The sequence below is a fragment of the Hyposmocoma kahamanoa genome, unplaced genomic scaffold (genome assembly GCF_003589595.1).
Source record: "Hyposmocoma kahamanoa isolate Upper Pololo Valley unplaced genomic scaffold, ASM358959v1 138, whole genome shotgun sequence".
NCBI classification, from domain to species: domain Eukaryota; kingdom Metazoa; phylum Arthropoda; class Insecta; order Lepidoptera; family Cosmopterigidae; genus Hyposmocoma; species Hyposmocoma kahamanoa.
This window is the reverse complement of record NW_020653492.1, coordinates 6,043,321-6,063,498: the sequence shown is the minus strand read 5'-3', so window position 1 is coordinate 6,063,498 and position 20,178 is coordinate 6,043,321. Positions and strand designations below refer to the sequence as shown.

Genomic DNA, 20,178 nt, shown 5'->3' with positions numbered 1-20,178 from the left:
TCGGAAGTAATCACCAACCATTTCTTTTGGGCGCTCTACTTTCATTACCTGATACGATATCGCCTTTTTCCCTTACCTGATCTGAATAACTTCGTCTCCGTCTTCCTCTGCCACTCTTTCGATCTTCCATTTTAGTTTTTACGAAATCTATCGTGACATATCAGACGCAATATTTTTTTCTCTTTCGATTGTCCATTGTCTTTAACAAGCTTTTCTTTTCCTGGACCATTCTTAACATTTATACTTACTGGTTTTTCTTTCTGTACCGGACACTTTTTTGAAAAATATGTATTTCTTTGGTAGCACTTAAATGAATCGCTCACTTCGAATTTCCTTCTTTTCGTGAATATTATATTTGGTACTTTTATCTTCTGCCTCAGTTTTCATTCAAAAGTAACAGTCACACAGCTGTCAAAAAATTGCAGCCAATTTGATTATTCTATTTCCTCTAAGCCCCTTTTTGACAAGAACAAAGTATACGTAGTTATATTTGTCCGTTGGATTGAGTTGTTTATTGAATAATGTCGTGTGCAAGTATGGCTGTCGCTGTTGCAGTCCAGGATGATGTATGACCGCCACTCGCCACCGCTTTTGTTCAACAATTCTATGGGATTTTGACACAAGCGCTTTTGCAAAAATTTTGCTCATATTCTGGTAATAATTAACAGGTTAGTACTAACACACGATGAGATTATTTTTCATGATTTTTATTTTTCATGAAATGACACTTGTAACGTTGACCAAACCAAAACGAATCTTATGAAATGGCATATAATGGGTAAAATTATGTGAAACTTTCTGAAATACCTATAATGCAATCAAAACTGTACCCGAAAGGTCAATAAAAGATATTCACACTCTGCCTTTAACGTAAGAATGAAAGGAATACAACACATAAAGAGCATATAACGACAGCTGCCATCATAGGAAACATGCTAGTAGAAAGAAAAAGCAGCTCTTCACACCTTGAAATCGATTTACGTCATGGATAAATTGAAGCGTTCCGTGGAATCGGACAGCTGAGGACCATTCACAAGAGTAAATAAAAAAAACATTCGCTGCTCCAGACAGCCTCCCAGATTCGCACTATTATCTCGTGTCCACCAATCCGACGGTAAGATTCACGTCCGCGCACGCGATTGGTTGAGGAATCCCCCAGCGCTCCTCCCGCCGCTCTCGCCCCGCCCTGCGACGGCAAAAAGTTTCCAGAACACGCGCTACCTGCCCTTCACCACACGACCCAAGCCCAGTCGCATTTTTGTCGTCAAACCAAGTTTTATTACAATATTTATCCACTGTGGCTTTAACGTTTCTGCCATTTAAAATCACGTCCTTATTCTCTTATCACAAACTTTATATCATTAACGTTTAAGATAAGTACGTCTCTATCGGATCATACAATTTCCAATGCGCTAGAAAGGGATAGATTTTTTTAAGTTTTAGGTGTGGTTTAGAAAAATTATGCCGTGCGTGCGGCCGCGATCAGTGTTCGTCGGTTCACCTGACGTGCGGTCGTGCGATCGATAGTGCACAGCGCGGCACTATCCAGTTTTAAATTTCGAACGTTGCGATTTTCGGGTCGCCAATAGACGCCGTGCAACCTCTTTGACCTGTCGCCGTAGTGATGTGTGTGATGTAAACAGCCTTGTAGTTATCGATAGACACGGTGATCGTGACAAACATGATGACTATGGACGTCGGGATGTACAACAACCAGCAAAACGGATACGGCAGTGCGGAATATTACCAGCAGGGTGCCGGATATCAACCTCCTTACGAAGGGTACCATGAGGGCTATTATGAGACGCCGTCTCACTACTACGAGCCTTTGCTGCACGGTCAACCGGCACACGAGCCGCCAACGCCAGTGATAAGCACAGACACTGGTCTCTGTTACACCAACCTTGACTATGGGGAGCTGCAACAAAACTATTCCATGCACACTCTACCTTCTCACTCAGAAACATTTAAACACAGAGAAGATGTGCCCAGACATGAAGAAATGCATATGCATGAACACAAGCTGGATGGACATTACTTGGAGTCGAAATACAATATGCATTTTGTTGATGAAACGGCGATGCAGTACAGCCACACCGGCTCGCCGTTGCCGCGGCCGGACTTTGAACATTATCAACCGAAAGACGAGTTCGGAGGGATGAGAGAAGCCTTCCCTCGAGAGGGGGAGTGCGTGGGAGGCCATGGACACCTTCCTCCTGGACATCAAACCCATCCTTCCCACACTGCCGTCCCAACATACAAATGGATGCAAGTGAAAAGGAATGTACCTAAACCAGCAGGTAAATGCACAATACTTAAATTAAGCACTAAAATTCATCAATATCAGTTTGAGAAAAAAGTCTCAATATGGATAAACTTTAAATGTATATACATGCGTACCTATTATTTATTATTGTAATTTAAAAGTAAACATGATAACTTTTTCGGGACGGGTGTGCACGGTTACATGGCACTCTAATAAGCCAACTCTAATTTGATTCTAAGTTGTCTACGAGATACAAACAAATCTCTCTTCCCGCCTTATAATCATGTCAATGCCGGAACTACCAGCTGTCAACTGTCGGTTTTGTGAAGTTAGTATGTGTTGTGAAGGACCGTCTGAGCCTTGGAGTCAAAGGTTTCTACTTTGACTTCTGTCATTCATAACTGGCTGACATTAACGAGGTATAATTTGGTCAGATTATAGGAGCAGGTAGTGATTAATTGCGGTATTTTATTATTATTGTAATTAAGTTCAAACTTACTGTATCAGTAGCGTTGTGGTTTGTTTGATTATATTCCAATCCATATGATTTAATTTGACGTTTCTTCGTTTGAAAGGTCAAGCTATGATCAAGCTATACTCTCATATTCAAGACTTAACAAAACCAGTCAATAATAGCCTACGATAGAGGTATTTATAGTATATATATAGTAATCCTGACGAGCAGTGACGCCAAACTACCTCGTCTTAAATTAGGGAAAAGTAACAAAAAACTTTGGCTGAGAACAGTGCTCAAAATACTCCGGACCGAACTTTCGTGTTTTTTTCCAATTTTAACCTTCTGTGACCCGGGATCTCTTAAATTTTTGACGACTTCAATAACGTCTAGGACGCAGAAGTCGTCAAAAATTTAATAATGAAAGAATATAATGTTGATCATTAAAGTATTGATTACTTTTACATATTAATGTAAAAGAATGCTAATAGAGCGTTTTTATTCAGTAGAACAGTGCAACTGCAAAGAATCTTAACCAGTTGACAGTAATTTTCGCGTTGTTTCAAAAATTTATTGACATAGAATAAGTCAATGTAACGTTAAGATTTATGTCTTGTAATATATATAATCTTATTACCCTACATACAAGCTCCTTTCCCATCATAGTAGGCAAAGACTACAGCCTTCCGCTTGCACGATCTGGACACACTCTTTCGCCATATATTGATGAAGCTCGTCAGTTAAGGGTAGTCTTGACCCGGTCTTTCTTTAAGGCATAATGACTACACCACCTCAACAAGCTTTTCTCTAGTTTTGTCACTAAGTCCTCTTTCAAACTACATCGTTCACGGATCACAGTGTTCTTCGAATTGTCACATTATTATTACACCAATGTTAGCATTCTTTATTCCTCCTTTTATTATCAAATGGAACGTCACATTTAACTTTTATATTGTCAGTTACTAGCAACGTCAGTTGTCGAGTTAGTGTTGTGATATGTGGCAGAGAGCATGGGTTGACCTATGTCACTCACGCTGCCACTAGTTCGCTTGTAGTTTGACGTGAGAGGTACAACACTAATGGCCTACAAATGTGATTAGATTAATTTAATTTATTAGTATATTAAATGTTTCTAATCGGTTTAGTTTTGGGTGTAAACTTAAACAGCTTAAAGGTAATTAAAATTTGTAGTGTGTGACATTAAAATTATATGAAAATACACATATTTAAATTGATTTTTTAACTCGAAAAGAAAATGAAACATGTCATACATAGATCTGTTAAATAATCACGTAATTAACCACATTGAAGATATTTCATGATCAAAATTTCAACTTACCAATAGTAGTGTCAAAATAATATTTAAATAAATTTACGTGCATAATTATAACTAACAAGAAGACTAAAAATCATTACTTAAAATAACAGCAGCACACAGAATATATTATATTTTTTTGTATTGATGTACTACAACTATTTTACGTAAAATAACTAGCAACTAAACAGGTCCCTTGTAGTGTTAACAAATTACTGCATCACAGGTTATATTGAATTTAATTTTAATAGTGCACGAATGAACATACGAAGGAACGGACTGAACCGGAGATCTTAAATGTAGATAAACGAGCCGTCAAGCCGCGTGTGTTAGCTTTCAATTTAAATTGGTTACATTTTACGCAGTTGTTAAATTAATATATTATCCAGTATTTTTTTTATTGGCTATTACTTAATTTTAAATGATAATTGGATTGTTCTCAGTTAATACATTTTTATTACTAATTAAAAGTCACTTGTTTTTATTGAAAAATAATAATTTAATTTTGTTAATTCCAATTCAAAGTAATAACAATTTTGATTTTGAATTATCGATATATATCTTACTTCCGCATTACACATCACTAGCCTAATGTCTTTATAACCAAGTTTCGAAACGATTTGGCGCTTCATTATTGCAAACACTCTGAAAATATTCTTCCTTTTATATTGGAATCTATTATATTTAACATTATCTTTACTATCTACTGTCATGTTAATTAAGTACCTTTATTTATTACACAAGAAAGTTTCAAATTTTTTTAAAGCATAAAGTTCTACTTTATTCTTTATTTATATTTTAGTAACAGTAGAGACCCTCGTGAAAGAGCTTGTCCAGTGTAGTACTGCCACTATATCTATTTCTGCCACCAAGCAGTAATGTCAGCATTACTGATTTCCGTTTTTGAAGGGTAAGGGTGCTGGTGAAATTACAGGCACATGGGACTTGTCAACGTATGTCTCAGGGTGAAAGGCGCGGTGGCAGTACCCCTCAGATCTTTGCGATTTAAATCTCTGAGTAGCACTACAACTGTTATGGACAGGCGTATAACTTACCATCAGGCGCACGACTTGTTCGTCCCGTCACTTGATATTATTATAAAAAAATCAATAAAAACAGAACGTCTTAAATTTGGCAATGGACACCTGCTGAACCAACCGCCACCCAGAGCGGTCTGAAAACATAAATCTACTATTCATTACTTTTACGTGCAGATTCACGCCTTTGCGATTCCCATTAGGGTAGCCAGACACTATCGATTGATAAACCTCTCTTGATATACTAATCATCATCAATCCTCTCGTAAAAGACCTCATATGACATCAATAAAAGTGGAGTATTGGGTATTCTTCACTACGCGCTTCATCCTTTTTAAAGACGTTCTCGATTTGATCTGAAAACGGTTCGTCGTGGCCGGATCGCCGTTCTTCAAATATTGTCTTCTATGTTAGCTCTGTATATTTCTTTCGCTTCTCGCTTTCATTCATCCGTTCCATGTGCCCAAATCACAACAAATTTTCTCTTTATATGTCACTATGTTCTCTTTCGAACCTCATCGTCCATAGCTCACAGTATTTTTCAGTCCAATCCCTTTTTAACATTTTTTCCATTGTTTCCATTAAATAGCAAAAGGTTATAAAGTGACAATCCAGAAATGACTGACCTATATACCAACAATCTGCTTCTACAATAAAAACGTCTCGAATAATGTAACGTACCAAATATATTTTTTTTATTTTTATCTTGTAGGGAACCTATTTCGGCACGCAACGTCCTGTGTTCTGCCTCTATTCACCTAATCCGTGTAAACCACGATATCTGTGTTTGTTTTTTTAATTACACGCGATACTTACGACACTAACATATACCACGGGACGCTTTTTAATATTTTTGTTATAAATTACACTGATTAATTTTATTTAATTGGCACGAGAACTAATTTGACAAAATGGAAATTTTAACGATTAATAATTTGAAAGCTGTTGCAATTAAATTCTTTGCTATTACGACACAAAAATAAATAAAAATAATATACAGTTAAAAATTAAATAGTTTAATATCGATATTTTACATTTTGCACTTCAAATTAAAATTTTTCAAATTCAAAAATATCTTTATTCGTAAGTAAGAAAATTAAACTCGACATCGTGAAATCAATAAAGCACTACTGTACTTAGAAGAATCAGTAAGAAACTGTAAGGCTGAGTTTTTGAAAATAGACAATTTGTTAGACATTAGCGCCTCATCAAGTAACCCACAAACGTTACATTACAATTCTAAAACCACATCTTCAATCTTGCCCTAGGTATAACTACCACAAATTGAAAAAAAATCAAAGGACTGTGATATTGTAGTTTTATAGATTCTAATATTAATAAACTTTGTTGGATTATTGTCATTAAACGTCTGTTTAGTTTGCAACAATGTTTTTACCATTAATACGTTTAGCAGTAAACTTTTTACGATCCTTAATTCGACCATTTATAATCATATTTCGCTACTATGTAGCCAATAATACTGTAAAACATTGCAAGAATAATGAGAAAATTCCAACAAACACATTAACTTATAAAATATTGCGTAATTCCTCTTTATGAAAATATAAAAGCTTTTGACAATGTTTTATACACGTTTTATACAACGAAAACATATAATATTATTGTGAAAAAGTTATCTTCCTACTAACTTCATCTCGATAAGTGCGTAAAAATGTCAATAAAAAAGTTTTGTCACGCATTCTCGTGTACCAATATGAATTTAAGAGGGTGTTCCCCAGGGCTACAACCTATACCTACAGTCTTTCTATTTAGCTTAGGTATGTCTTATATTCGCCTTATAACGTAACTCAAGCGAACAAAGCCAAAAAACACATAATTTTAATAGACATAATAATTTATCGCAAACCAACAATTTGTCAGTCGGATCCAAATATCTGTCCATAAGTAAAAAGTCATCCTGACTGGTCGCCGAGGTGTGTGGCGAGCGGCGCGATACGCGAGACCAATAACGCCGAATGTCATTGTCATTGTTACCAGTTAGTGCACAATGACAGGCACATTCTATTTTGTCGCTGATGTTTGACTTTAAGGGACGATTAATTGATTTGCAGCGGATTTTAGGTTGATACAATCACATTATGTGGGAATTCTTGGATTATTTTATTATTTTCTTTTGGAAATACGGCTTTATACTACTAAACTTTAACTCATTATTAGATTTTACTCTATATTGCGTGAACACGAAAAGTATTAAAATTTTGGATATAAAACCTTAAATAAAGAAGAAAACGTAAAGGGGCCTCGTGGACGTTTCCCGTTTCGTTGGCTATGTTTATTCTTTGATGGAAATAGCCGCCAGCGCTCTGGTCACCGGGGGCTTGTGGCCTCTAGGGACCTATGGTAATGAAGTTAAATAATAATAAAAGGAAAAAACTCTTGCAATTACCAAAAACTAGACAATATTGATAAATTCGTCAAATTATTACGTGCTACGTCTCTTGCTGTGAAATATCGTGTATTAAATAATTAAATTGAAATGTAAGCTACGGTTTTAAAATATGTTAATGTACCCATTGGACAAAATGACTCACCCTATTTACCAATAAAAATAAACGGCACGTCAAAAATCCGGAGACCACACGAGAAGTCTGTCACAAGACGAATGCGATGTTATCAATGGGACATAACGTCTGGACAATGGGATACTCACTGTCGAAGCACCGGGTACATGTAATGCCAAGACATTTGCGTTTTGCAACCCGTTTTTTTCGCAATTGCTCACTTTATGTCTAAAGAATTAAGAAACCATAAGATTGTAACAAAGAGAAAAACAAGTTTGTAGATCGTGTAATAGTGGTTTCCACTCGAATGTCTGTGCCTTGATATTGAATATTTTTTAAGTTATAAAAAGTTATGTTGCGAGTTTGTAATGCTGAATCTTATAAAAGACGACTTCTTTAAAAAATAGCGTGCCCTTATAAACGTACAAGGTGATCATTAAGTAAATTTTCATAAGAAATTTGACAAGGTGACATTTTGAAACAACAGATCATTTCTACGCCCGTTAAATATACTTTTCAAAATTGTAAGGTACCTTGGCATACTGCCAGGTACATTAACAATTAAGTACCAACTCATATTAAGCGTTGAACAACGTGTGGGACAATTAAATAGAAAAAGTGCAATGAAACGTGATTTGTTCATAATATTAATGAAAGCAAAGAAAGGCTTTCAGGTTCGGCTCCATTAGAGTTTAACATAAAAGCACAAAGTGGAGGAGTGGTTGAGGCAGTGGAAGCGGTCATTACTAGTGAAGTGGCGAATTAAACGACGCCTGCAAGTCACCTGCATTAGCTAAGAAAGTCGCCTTCGGCCCGAGTTAAGGGAAGTAGCTAAGTATACAAGAATAGAAAGAGTGAACTTAAAAAGCCTTTTAATTATCGACGCATAGTTTACTAATAATTGTTAATTATCAACCCATTATTCGCCCTACTGCTGGGCACGGACTCGGTTAAGGACGTTTCCTATCACCAGTAGAATCACCAGATGAATGACGGCATTTTTGTTACGAACTGTATAATTTCATTCCTTGTTCAACACACCATCATTTCGTACGTCCTAATGCTGGGCATAGGTCCTAATACGAGTGGGGGTTTCACATTATATTTCCAAGGGTAGTGAACCTTGTTACACGCACAGATTTCATCAATGATTTTGTCACCGTCACTCATATCATAAATGTACGAAACTTCGAAAAGTCATAGGTACATGCCGCCTTTCCATTGAGAAGCAATTATTCTCCCACTGGGCTACCATCCGTACACACTAACAAAATATTAGCAATATAGAAAGCTAAAATTATATTACAGGTAGCCAAAACCCGAACCAACCGGCGTGGGTACCAATGCCCTATGTATTTCTACCACACATAGTAGCACTACTGTGACAAATATTAAAGAGTAGGGAGAGCCAGACAAAAGAGACTTAGGTTTAAAATCCCGGGACCGACAAGGCATTTAAATATTGAGGATCCTTCCTTAGTATCGCAAATCACTTTACCTCCTATGAACCGTCTCTCTTATTTCGTTTAAAAAACACCTTCAAATTGTATACCAGAAAATGTAGGTACTTCTTAAAATTTGAGCCTTAACAATTAGATGACGCTCTTTAACAATAATAAAGGTATGTGTTTATATAAAAGCAACCAAACCTCTAGAAGACACAGTACATCTTTTGAACTTACGACAGATTTTCGAAGTCACTTAAATTCAGTGTAGTATAAAGTAATCGTGGAAACAAGCGGACCAGCGTTTATAAGTCTGTATTTTATAAGTCTTCTGTAAAATAGACCATATTCAAAAGCAGTTGGTCCTAGTAAACCGATTATGAGAGTAAGGGCTGTCGAGGGGACGCGGGCGACTGTTATCGCGCGATCTCTCACGCGACGCCACCGCTACCGCCGCGGCGTGTCGTGCTCGGCTCGCTTTCCGATATTCGGCTTTGTCCTGGTAATGACCCCGGCTTGTTTAATATCAATAAAAATCCACTAAAATAGCCACGTCGAGACGATAATTTGACCCGTTTTATTACCTTGAAAACTGTGACTTAAGGGTTGGTATTGAACGCAGACGTTGTGTTAAAAATTCAAAAGTAAATGATATTCTATAAGAAATTCGTGCTCTTGGTATAATATCGTCGCATGTGGTCATACGTCAAGAGTGTTTTCATCACATGAAAGGCTTAAAAATGACAAGAACTACATGACACAAATACATACATGTGAAATTTTAACTCTGCTATTTAAGCATAAAAGTTATCGATTAATTTCTTTCGTAGAACTTTAAAACATCGGCCCGCGAAACTTGGCATTATGGAAACGTGGCCTCATTACACCAATACTTCAGGAGAACAGGAAGCGGTGGTAGTTGAGAGGGAGGAGGTTTGCTTCTGAATTGAGAGATCGACGGTTTCGATGTGGCAGCATGTACAGCATGTTTCGATGTGGCTTTAATTTTTAAGTTACGTACGTTTATGAACATTTGGTAGCTAACTAGGGCACTAGGGTAACTAGGGCATGCAAAAACCGAGTAATTTTCGAAACCGAATTTTTCGGTTACACGATTATTGGGCTTTTTCGAATAGTTTTCTATTGTCACCCAAATATTTGTTTAAGTGTCAAAAAGACAACAAATAAGATAATAAATAAATAAATGAGAAATCAACGCGCAACAGCGTTTTTTCCACGCTAGTGTGGAAAAGGTTTTTGGAATTCGATCTTTACGATGGACTTTGATGCACCTAAGTTTTTCTTTCGATGAAAAAATAATAATGACACGTTCAACTACGCGATTTGTCGTACATTACTTAATTATGTATATTTGATTCTTATTATTATTCTTATTTTATAGTTCAACTGTTTTTCTTTCATCTACCATTTTTCTCGCTATACTGAGGTGAGTTGTGTTGTGTCTCGTGGCTTGAAACACTCAATACGCCCAGGAATTGTTTTTTGAACCACGACCGATGCAAACGGTTCAATCTTAGCTTCCTTCGCTTGCTCAGATTTCAACATAAGCACTCGCGTCAAACAACAATTTTGCAGCCTTGCATAACAAATAACTATTTTCAGTCTATACAGTGACATCAGAGATAAGCTTGAAAATCGGATATACGAATTAATTACTTAATTTGATTAACGGGTCACGTTTGTATTTCTATAAAAAGCCTGTGAGTACAAAAAAACTAAGTTGATTTGTCGCTAAAACCAAATTTTTACTCGTTAAACATTCTTAAAATCCCATGAATCTAGCGACTAAGTCCCTAAAACGGCAATACTGTATGGAAAGGAAAAAATCAAACCACAAAGTTTTTTTCCCCCGGTTTGCATGCCCATGCATAGTAGCAACGCACCATGTCGAAGACGGTACACAACCCTTGGAAAACGTGTAAAATCTCTAACCCGCATTGGACCTGCAAGGGGACATAATTTGCTGATGAGATCAACAGGCTGACAAGTATGTAATTGGTACTATACAATTTACAATTGGTCCTAAAAATACTAAGGCAACATTCTTTTCACTTCTTCCGATCCAAAGCCACCAGGTTCGCCCATCGCGACTTTGTCTCCCTCAAATTAACACTTCTAACCTTGATAATTAGTTACGATCGACAACAACATAATAAGAGTAAAATCTTTTAAGACAATAGAAAACAGAAAGGGGAAAATGTTTTGGACATTTGTTAAATAATGTTGAATTTGTGAGGATTATAATTGAAGGGAAGATAGAAAGAAAAAGAAAGAGTTTAAAAAGAAAGTTTCCATAATTTGTTAGTAAGACTTAGCAACGATGTTACTAGGTTAAATGAATGTTAAACCTTTTTGTAAATATTTTTGCAATCTCTATCTAAAGATTTTTAGGTTTTCTAAGGCTTTTAAAAGTAACACTTGCGATTAAAAATATGCAACAAGATGCAACAGGTTTTTTGCCACTTTTTTAACCGACTTAAAAAAGGAGGAGGTTCTCAATTCGACGGTATGTTTTTTTGTGTGTACGTTCCGCGATAATTTGTAAACCGATTTTGATGATTCTTGTTGTTGGAAAGAGGATACCTCAGATGTGGTCCCATTTAAATTTGTAGAAAATATTCCACCTCTAAGGGTGGCAAACTAGGGGATGAATGATTTTTGAGGTTGGTTTTTTTAGGACTATGTACTGATTGCTTGTTTACAGTAGAAATAGTGATGTACTTACTATGTCGGTTGTGATGACAAGTGAGATCGCAAAACTTACGTTATAATTTTTTAATATTTTTTGTTCGGTCGGTTACACTAAAATATAAAAAGACAATTGAGCTAACGAGACACTTAGCTTTTGCTATAATTTCTATTTGATGTAGTTTTGAGCGGGAAATGTCGACGCGTCCACAGGGATAATAATAACATATGAATACAAAATATTGCAATAAAAAATGCTGTATAGGTAAAAAGGGGCTTTTAATAAGTCGGCGGTCATAGCTCATTATCGTCACCTGTGAAAACCTCCCATACACATTTTTACTCATTTTTGTTGAAGAAAAAATTATAAACTTCTTGCTTAAATACATTATTAAAGTAATATAGCCTCTGAAAAAGGTATAATTAACTAATTAAAATGCTGACTATACGCTGCCGTCTGTACGTAACTATCATACGAATTCGAATCAGAATCAGATCAGAAGTTCGCTAGGCTAACCTAACCACCGCGCAAAAAAAGTACCATCAACGTTTTTAAAAGCGATAATCTCATAATAGTAATAGTATAACTAGATCTTGTGTCATAAAAACTAAGTTCACTTACAAATCTAGCATCGACCGGACTGTAGTCATAACTTAAAACACGCGTGGGCTGTAAAGACAGCAACAGCTCTTTATAAGTAACTTAAAAGCAACTTATGCGTAACTTATCTCTCACTCACCCATCTCTTAATGACGCTTAATGCTCTGCAATGTTATCAGCAGCTTCTCAAAGTTGTATGGGAACCATTGTCTCATGGTTATTAATAATTCATATGGGCCGTGATTGAATTGTAGAGAATGCACTTTACCGTGGAGGTAGAAAATGAGAAAGGAGATTTTTAAAAGCCAGTTTTGTAATAGTACATTGTGTATAAAGGACGGTAAATAAGAATAACTTATTAACGTTTTTCATTACATTTGGAAAAAAATTATGGATACAACGATAATTTATGTCGTGTATTAATAAATATCGCTTCACAACAAAACAATTACTGGTTTTGAAAATGGCGGATTTTTTTTTATATAAAACAGATGGCCAGCTATTCTTCCATAGATAATACAACTCGAATGTTTTACATGAACTTTAAAATGTTATAAAAGGTCAAAATGCATACAGGCATGTTGGTAAAGATATAAAATAAATAATTTTGAGATTGCTGCAGAGTTTGCTCATAATATTAATTTAGAAAATGTTGTTTTTTTTTCTACACTTCAAGCTTATATGAAATAATTCAGATTTTTCGAGCATTAAAACTTTTAACGTGTGGGAAGTACAGTGCCGCCATATGTAATGTATGTATGAAAAAGCTCGTTGACGTAATCCAGCCCATTACAGCCGACTTTGTCTGCCTGTTATGGCACTGTTTACGAGCAAGTGTGATGAAAACGTTTATAAACGTTTCTTTTACAGGCTATTATATGAATGTAACAAATAATGTTACAGACGTCAATAAACGTTGACGTTGCCCGTGCATATGTGTATATGTGTGAGTAGTGCTTACTTATCCAGTGAAATTTCGGTACTGTGTGTCGCTAGAGATACAATATTTTGATATGTTGTAGAGCGAGATGAGAGAGAGAGAGAGCTTTATTCGATAAGCTAGTGTCTTCATGATGTTTCCTCTACGGATAGCGAGAGGTACTTTCACGAATATACCTAACTTAGAAACTAAAGTCGTACACAGAGATGCGAACCATAAACTTCAGAATACGGAAACTATCGCGATTTACAATTGAAATCAATATGATCAATTTTCATATGCCGTCTGATCCTAGAAACTGCATAAACAGCCAGTATCACATAACTTTAAATGAAACTGTGGCACACTGTATTTAGTAGCAGTAGAGCTCCTTGTGAAAAGGTTCGTCCAGGGAAGTACTATCACCTTACCTGATTCTGCCGCCAAGCCGTAATGTGAACATTACTGCGTTCTGGTCTCAGTAAAGGTGCTAGTGAAATTACAGGCACATGGGACTTGTCAACTTGAGTCTCCGGGTGATGCACGGGCGCAGTGGCAGCACCCTATAGGTCTTCGATTTAAAACTATGAAAGGCACTGTAACTGTTATGGATAGGCGTGTCGCTTGCCACCAGGTGTGTTTAGAAGAAAAATTTTCTAATTGATTAAATAACATTTTACCTACATGTTTGGTTTGGATTCTGTACCTTATTTTTTATCATTATCCACAGAAGGCATTAATTCAAATTTTGGTAAACATTTGCTTAAACTTATATATATAGCATATAATTAGAGTTACTTAAAAATATATATTATTGACCGTAAAGCAATCACAAATACAATACTTTCAGATACTAGATTTATAAAGCAAGCAAACCCGTGGTGAACAACATACATGTTTCTAGTTAAACATAATAAAATTATCAAAGTCCAGCAAATACAGTTATCCAACATTTAACCCACATGGTTAATGAAGCGGTGCATTCCGAGATAAACCCATTGTCTTATGGTGGTCGAGATACAAACGGACAGACGGACTGGCGGACAGATTATTTATATCTGTCGCGTGGGAGGGGTTGGAATATTAACGCTGAAATAACTTTATTGCGTTTTGGATATCGAAATATTTAACTTAAAATGGGAATCATAATTGGTTTTTGCTAACCGGCATCGCGTTTAAACAATGTACGTCTCACTACTGGACCTGGGTTTTCTCCAATATGAGTTGGGAAGTCGAGAAACTTGTCATGCAGGTTCATCGTAATTTGTACCGAATGCAAGACTTCTTTTACATAAGAGACAAGCAACTAGCTCTTTTCCAACTAAACTATTAACTGTTTGCGCTAGCTAATGTGGACAAAGTAGATAAATTAAATAAGTGTGATAAGTGACACGCCTTTCCAAAACAGTTGCTGTGTTGCTCAGAGCTTTAAATCGCAAAGATTTTTTTTTGTATGATACCAAGTGAAGGGACGAACTAGTCGTGCGCCTTGTGGTAAGCGACACGTTTGTCCATAACAGTTGCAATGCCACCCAGAGTTTTAAATCGCAAAGATGTGAGGTGCACTTCCACTGCTCCCGTCGCCCTGAAACATAAGTTGAAAAGTCAGACTGTAATTTCGCCTGCATCCTTACCTCTTCAAAACCGAAACGCAGACTCAAATTACTGCTTGGCGGCAGACGTAGGCAAGGTGGCACTACTTCCCTGAAAGAACTTTTTCACAAGGACCTATCCTGCCACTTTACACACTGGTGCTTTGTGCCATCCACCACGATCCTAAGCTAGTCTCACCCATGTAAGACCCGCAACTTTGACGATGTCGTCCATCCAATCTACCTTCACGTTTCGCGTTTCTATCACCATTTCTTCCACCTTTCGGTTATCGCTATACTTCGTCTGTATCAGCTCCATTTTAAATTTGTTATCCGATCTCCGGGGCGCGTCACATTGCTCGCAGAACATCTTTTCTGCGACTGTCTAGTCGATAGGGCTAAAGAGTTCTCGAGTGGCGACCGCGTACCGGTATATGCTGGATGCAAGCAACACAAGTCGGTCGTTGTGGCGTCCTTTGGGGGACGTCTTTCCGTTGGCATGACGATGACTGATCTCTAATGTGCTGGACCTTAGTACGTCTTCGTATTCCGGATTTCGGAACTCGATCTATAAGTATGATGTCGGCATCATACTCGACTCGCCATGGCTTTTTGTGCAACTCTCTACTATTTACAAAGAGCAACCCCTAGTATGTCTTGCTAATTCTTCTCAGGGGACTCTGCCTTTCGAATGAGCAATAGAGTTTAATCTGTATAACAATTTCAAGTGTTTACCTATGAAATTAAGATAATTTCACTGACTGCTCATTCTGTACACAGCCTTCTGCGTGAGCGTCCACGTCTCGGCACTGTAAGTCATAGCGGGCAGGGCACACTGGTTAAATAAGCGGGTCTTCAAACATTGTGGATTGTCAACCGTATTCAGAATGTCATCTAGCTTACTTAATGCAGTCCATACCAGTTGAAGATGATGACATTGAAAGATCTTTTTAAAAAGATCATAAAATATAAACTAATGAATTAAATTTCTGACTCCCAGATCTCTCCAACATGCCCGCGGGCGATGTTGGACTCTCGCTCAATTAGATACATCGGATTACGTTATTAACTTATTATACCAAAGGATTAGTTAATACAACTGGTTTACCGACTTATAAAATTTGGTTTAAATAATACTTTCTTACTTTGAACGCCTACGCCCAAGTTAATGGAGTAGTATCGCTAAACTTTCACCCACGTTAATTCTCAGAACGACATTGCCATTAAAAAAAGCAGATTTGACAATCTCGGTGGCCCGGACAGTAGCCGCTAGGTTACTAGTTTCCGGGTTTAATTACCGATAACATGAGTTTAGGAAAACCACAGTTTTAGCGTAAATTAGAGTGTGTTCTTTGATAAATCAAAAATAAGGAAGTTAAATTTATAATTTTTGCAACTGTACTTCAGAATAGGGTCTTTTGCATTTGCATTAGACATTTGTTGGTCCAACCAGTCAGGTATGTCCAATGCAAATTATGGAGACAAAAGTGAATCTTAAAAGCATTGAGCTTATAATGCATACACTCATAGCCTCTCCCTATGGAAACCCTGTATCGCGGGTGCCAAGGACACACGCACCACAAATTACACCCAAACTCACGAGATAAATAAATGTAAGCCATATAAATATTTATCTCGGCCCGAGAATCGCACCCGGGACCTCTAGATTCAGATGAACACTAGGATAATTTTAACAAACACTAGATTAATTTGTAATTACTAAATAGCTACTTATGCAAAACATTGAACAGTATTTACAGAACATTTTTTTAACATGTATTAATAATATCGAGTTCGTGAGTTTTCGCATTTATTTGCCAAAACATCATTTGAAGGACCCAAACCATTGGTTTGTTTAAAAAAAGCAATATAGACAATTGTAGATCCAAAAAAGGCCTACATATAAGAAAGCACCGTTTCAATTGCTTGTGACAAATTGTTTTAATCTATGCATGAGTTTTTGATATTTAAATATTGACATAATTTCTAATTTTTTATGATTTTGACTCGCGTTTCTATTTCTAAGTGACTTCAAAATTTTTTTATAACTCCGCCATTTATGAACCGGTTTCGATGAATTGATATGATATGAAAATATGTGCAAGACCTCGATGATTCTTGTATATTGGAAACGGGGTACCTCTATAGTGGTGCCATTCGAAATTTGATGAAAATATTCCATCTCGAAGAGTGGCAAACTAGAAGATAATTGCTGTTTATTGAATTACGCCCACTTTCTGTTAACCGGTTTCAATGGATTAGGCAAAAAAAGTTATAAATTTTTTTTTATAATATCAAGTGACGAGACAAACAAGTCGTGCGCCTGATGATAAGCTCTCAGAGCTTTAAATCGCAAAGATCTGAGGAACACTGCCACTGCTCCCGTCACCCTGAGACATGAGTTTACAGGACCCATTTGCCTGTAATTTGACCAGCACACTTACCCTTCAAACCGGAATACAGTGATGCTGACATTACTGCTTGGCGGCAGAAATAGGTAAGGTGGCAGTACATACTTCCCTGAACAAATTCTTTCACGAGAAGTAACCAACATTTTAGTAAAAGCATTTTTGTGTCTAGTAGTCAGTACATTTAATTGAAAAATACTTTGAATTACTTTTATCCTAACTAACCTCAATTGGGTGCAAACAAAACGGGGGCATAACGAATGGGCCCTAATTGTATTACTAGTGACATAGATTATGAATTGAAAATTTGTCAATAAAAATTAGAAAAAATCCTCTCCATGTCACTCTTTATTTTTGCGTTATCAGAGTTTCATTTATTTACACAATAGTTGAATATGTTATTTACATCCACGTGACAGTAAAGTGATATCTTTTAATCCTCGCTCCGATATGTAACTGCGTCATCCGGATTAAATTTAGTACACGGCCACTTCTGTATAAAGAAAAACATTTTACTTGGGTGGCTCACTACGCCTTAAAAAGCTCTTATGTACTATTACAGTACCTATGTCTTTTGATATTTTTGCATTGTACTTATAGTTTTTAAGAGCAGTCGCCTGCTTCTTGATATTCTTGAAGTTCAATGCTGCTACAGGTTTAGACCTCTGAGATATTTCAAATTTAAGTGTAGTTGAGATTTGGGGCGATTTTGGGGTTGGTATTGTTGGGATGCACGATTTTTCGCTTTGAATCGATCCACATATAGGATCGTATGCCCTTGGAATCGATCTCACAAAAATTGTTTCAAAATAATTTTGATACCATTTAGTTAGAGTGATATTAGCCAGTGAGAAAAGATGTTCAGATGGCAGGGAAGTAACGACAATCGCCAAATATAACTTGACTAAAAAAATAAAATATTGAAAATATGACTTACCTATTGTACTTAGATGTTGTCAAACTACTTTTCTTGACCAAAATACAATAGGATTAGCCTTACTATTCAACCGGGGGTTCAGCCGGAGACTGTTTTGTTTAAATTATGAATACGATCTTGAACCTATCTTCATAAAAGTCGAATCGTAATATGCATCCCTAATGTGTAGAGAAGGGGCGAATGTTTGGCTGTTTGTTACGTAATGACAAATTTGAGAGAATTACAATTGAAGGGAAAGCAGAAGAAAAAAGAAAGAGAGGAAGACCAAGAATGACGTACAGTGAACAAATAAAGAAGAACATCAAAGTGAACAGCTATAACGAGGTCAAGGATATATGTTGAGGAGGCTATACCGACAAGGGCCTGGTTCTTAAATAGGATAGTATTGATGTGTAGAGAACCGTTTTTTGGCTCTGTTCGGGTGCCAGTGCCACAAGGGCCTTGCGTAATAATGCGAGTAATGCTCTGTCCACATATATAAAAAAAAAAGATAAGAAAAGGAAAGACTGCAACAAAAGACAATGGCATAAAAACACAGGTGCAATACTATAAAATACTCCCTAGCTTAAATTACATATGGATATGCTTGTGAATGAATATAAAGTAGACACTTTACCCAAAAAATGTATTCGTATAGATATTGCTGCTTTATAAGCAGTTAGGTTTACATGATTGAAGGACACGTCTCTTTGGAAATTTTGTAAAGAGAGACGACGTGACGCAGCAAAGTAAGAATGATGAAGAAAAAGAATTAGAGGACGATTCAAAATTTCAAAAGTAAGTGGACAAAACCCGAGAAAAGCGTGACTAAAAGGTGGGACGACGATGTAAGAAGGCGCATCATCACACACCGACAAGAGCCTGGTTCTTAAATAGGATAATGGTGAAGAGAACGTTTGTTTGTGGATTCAAAGGTCAACGGTCCTGTGACCTTGGACTTAAATTTCTAAGTTACGTACATTTGTGAATATTTAGAAGCTAAGCTAACGCTAACTGTGAGGAAAAATTTCGTGGTGAAGCCTGCACTTGGGACAAGATTCATAACCTTGAAGAACCAAGATACATTACCCAACTCACATTGAGCCAGCGTGACGGACTACGGCCTAGACCCTCTCTTTAAAGGACACGCTCAGCAGTAGGACTTATAATGGGTGATGATGATGATGTGTTTAGTAGAGAATGACATTATGCAATAGGGAATGAAGTTACACAGTTCCTAACAAAAATGCCCGACCACATTACATTTGGTGACAGTACTGGTGATAACAAACGTCTTTAACTGAAATATAATATTAAATTTGTTAAAAAATTTAAAGATTCTTGAAGTGAAGTTCGTGCCCAGGAGTATTGTGGGAATAATGAATGATTTTATTCGTAAATTATGAGTCGACAAGTAAAAGGCTTTTTCAAGTTCAATCTTTCTTTTCGTGTATATCTAGCTATTTCTTAGCTGATGCAGGTGACTTGCAGGCGTCGTTTAATCCGCCACTTAACGGAAATATAAAAAAAGATAAACCCCAGAAAACAATTATTAATAAATTACAGTGAGATCGCACCTTTATGTTACACTTTTACAATATTACTGAATTACCATGAGAAACTTTTTTAGCCTCGCACTAAGGAAACCTTGTGTCACGGATGCCATGGACACCACATAGATAACCACAAATTGCACCCAAACTCACGAGAAAAATAAATGTAGGTCATAAAAAAAGGAATATTAGCAGTAGAGCTCCTTGTGAAAGAGTTCGTCCAGGGAAATACTGCCGCGTTATGTACCTATTTCTGCCGCCAAGCAGTAATTTAAGCATTACTGCGTTCCGATTTTGAAGGATGCTGATGACCCTACAGGCACATAGGACCACCCAACTTATGTCTCAGGGAGACGGGCACAGTAGCAGTAATCCTCAGGTCATTCCGATTTAAAGCTCGAACACTATGTATCTAAAAAAAATCTACAAGAACGTTGTAAA

General features: G+C 36.7%; 1 protein-coding gene across 1 annotated transcript; it reads left to right on the top strand.

Moving 5' to 3' along the window:
• The first annotated feature begins 1,514 nt into the window (after nt 1–1,514).
• LOC113240412 lies at nt 1,515–15,907 on the top strand. Its single transcript, XM_026477702.1, has 2 exons — nt 1,515–2,300; nt 15,861–15,907. Exons 1-2 carry the CDS (start codon nt 1,682–1,684, stop codon nt 15,905–15,907), a joined length of 666 nt encoding a protein of 221 aa, XP_026333487.1. The 5' UTR covers nt 1,515–1,681.
• Nucleotides 15,908–20,178: the final 4,271 nt, after the last annotated feature.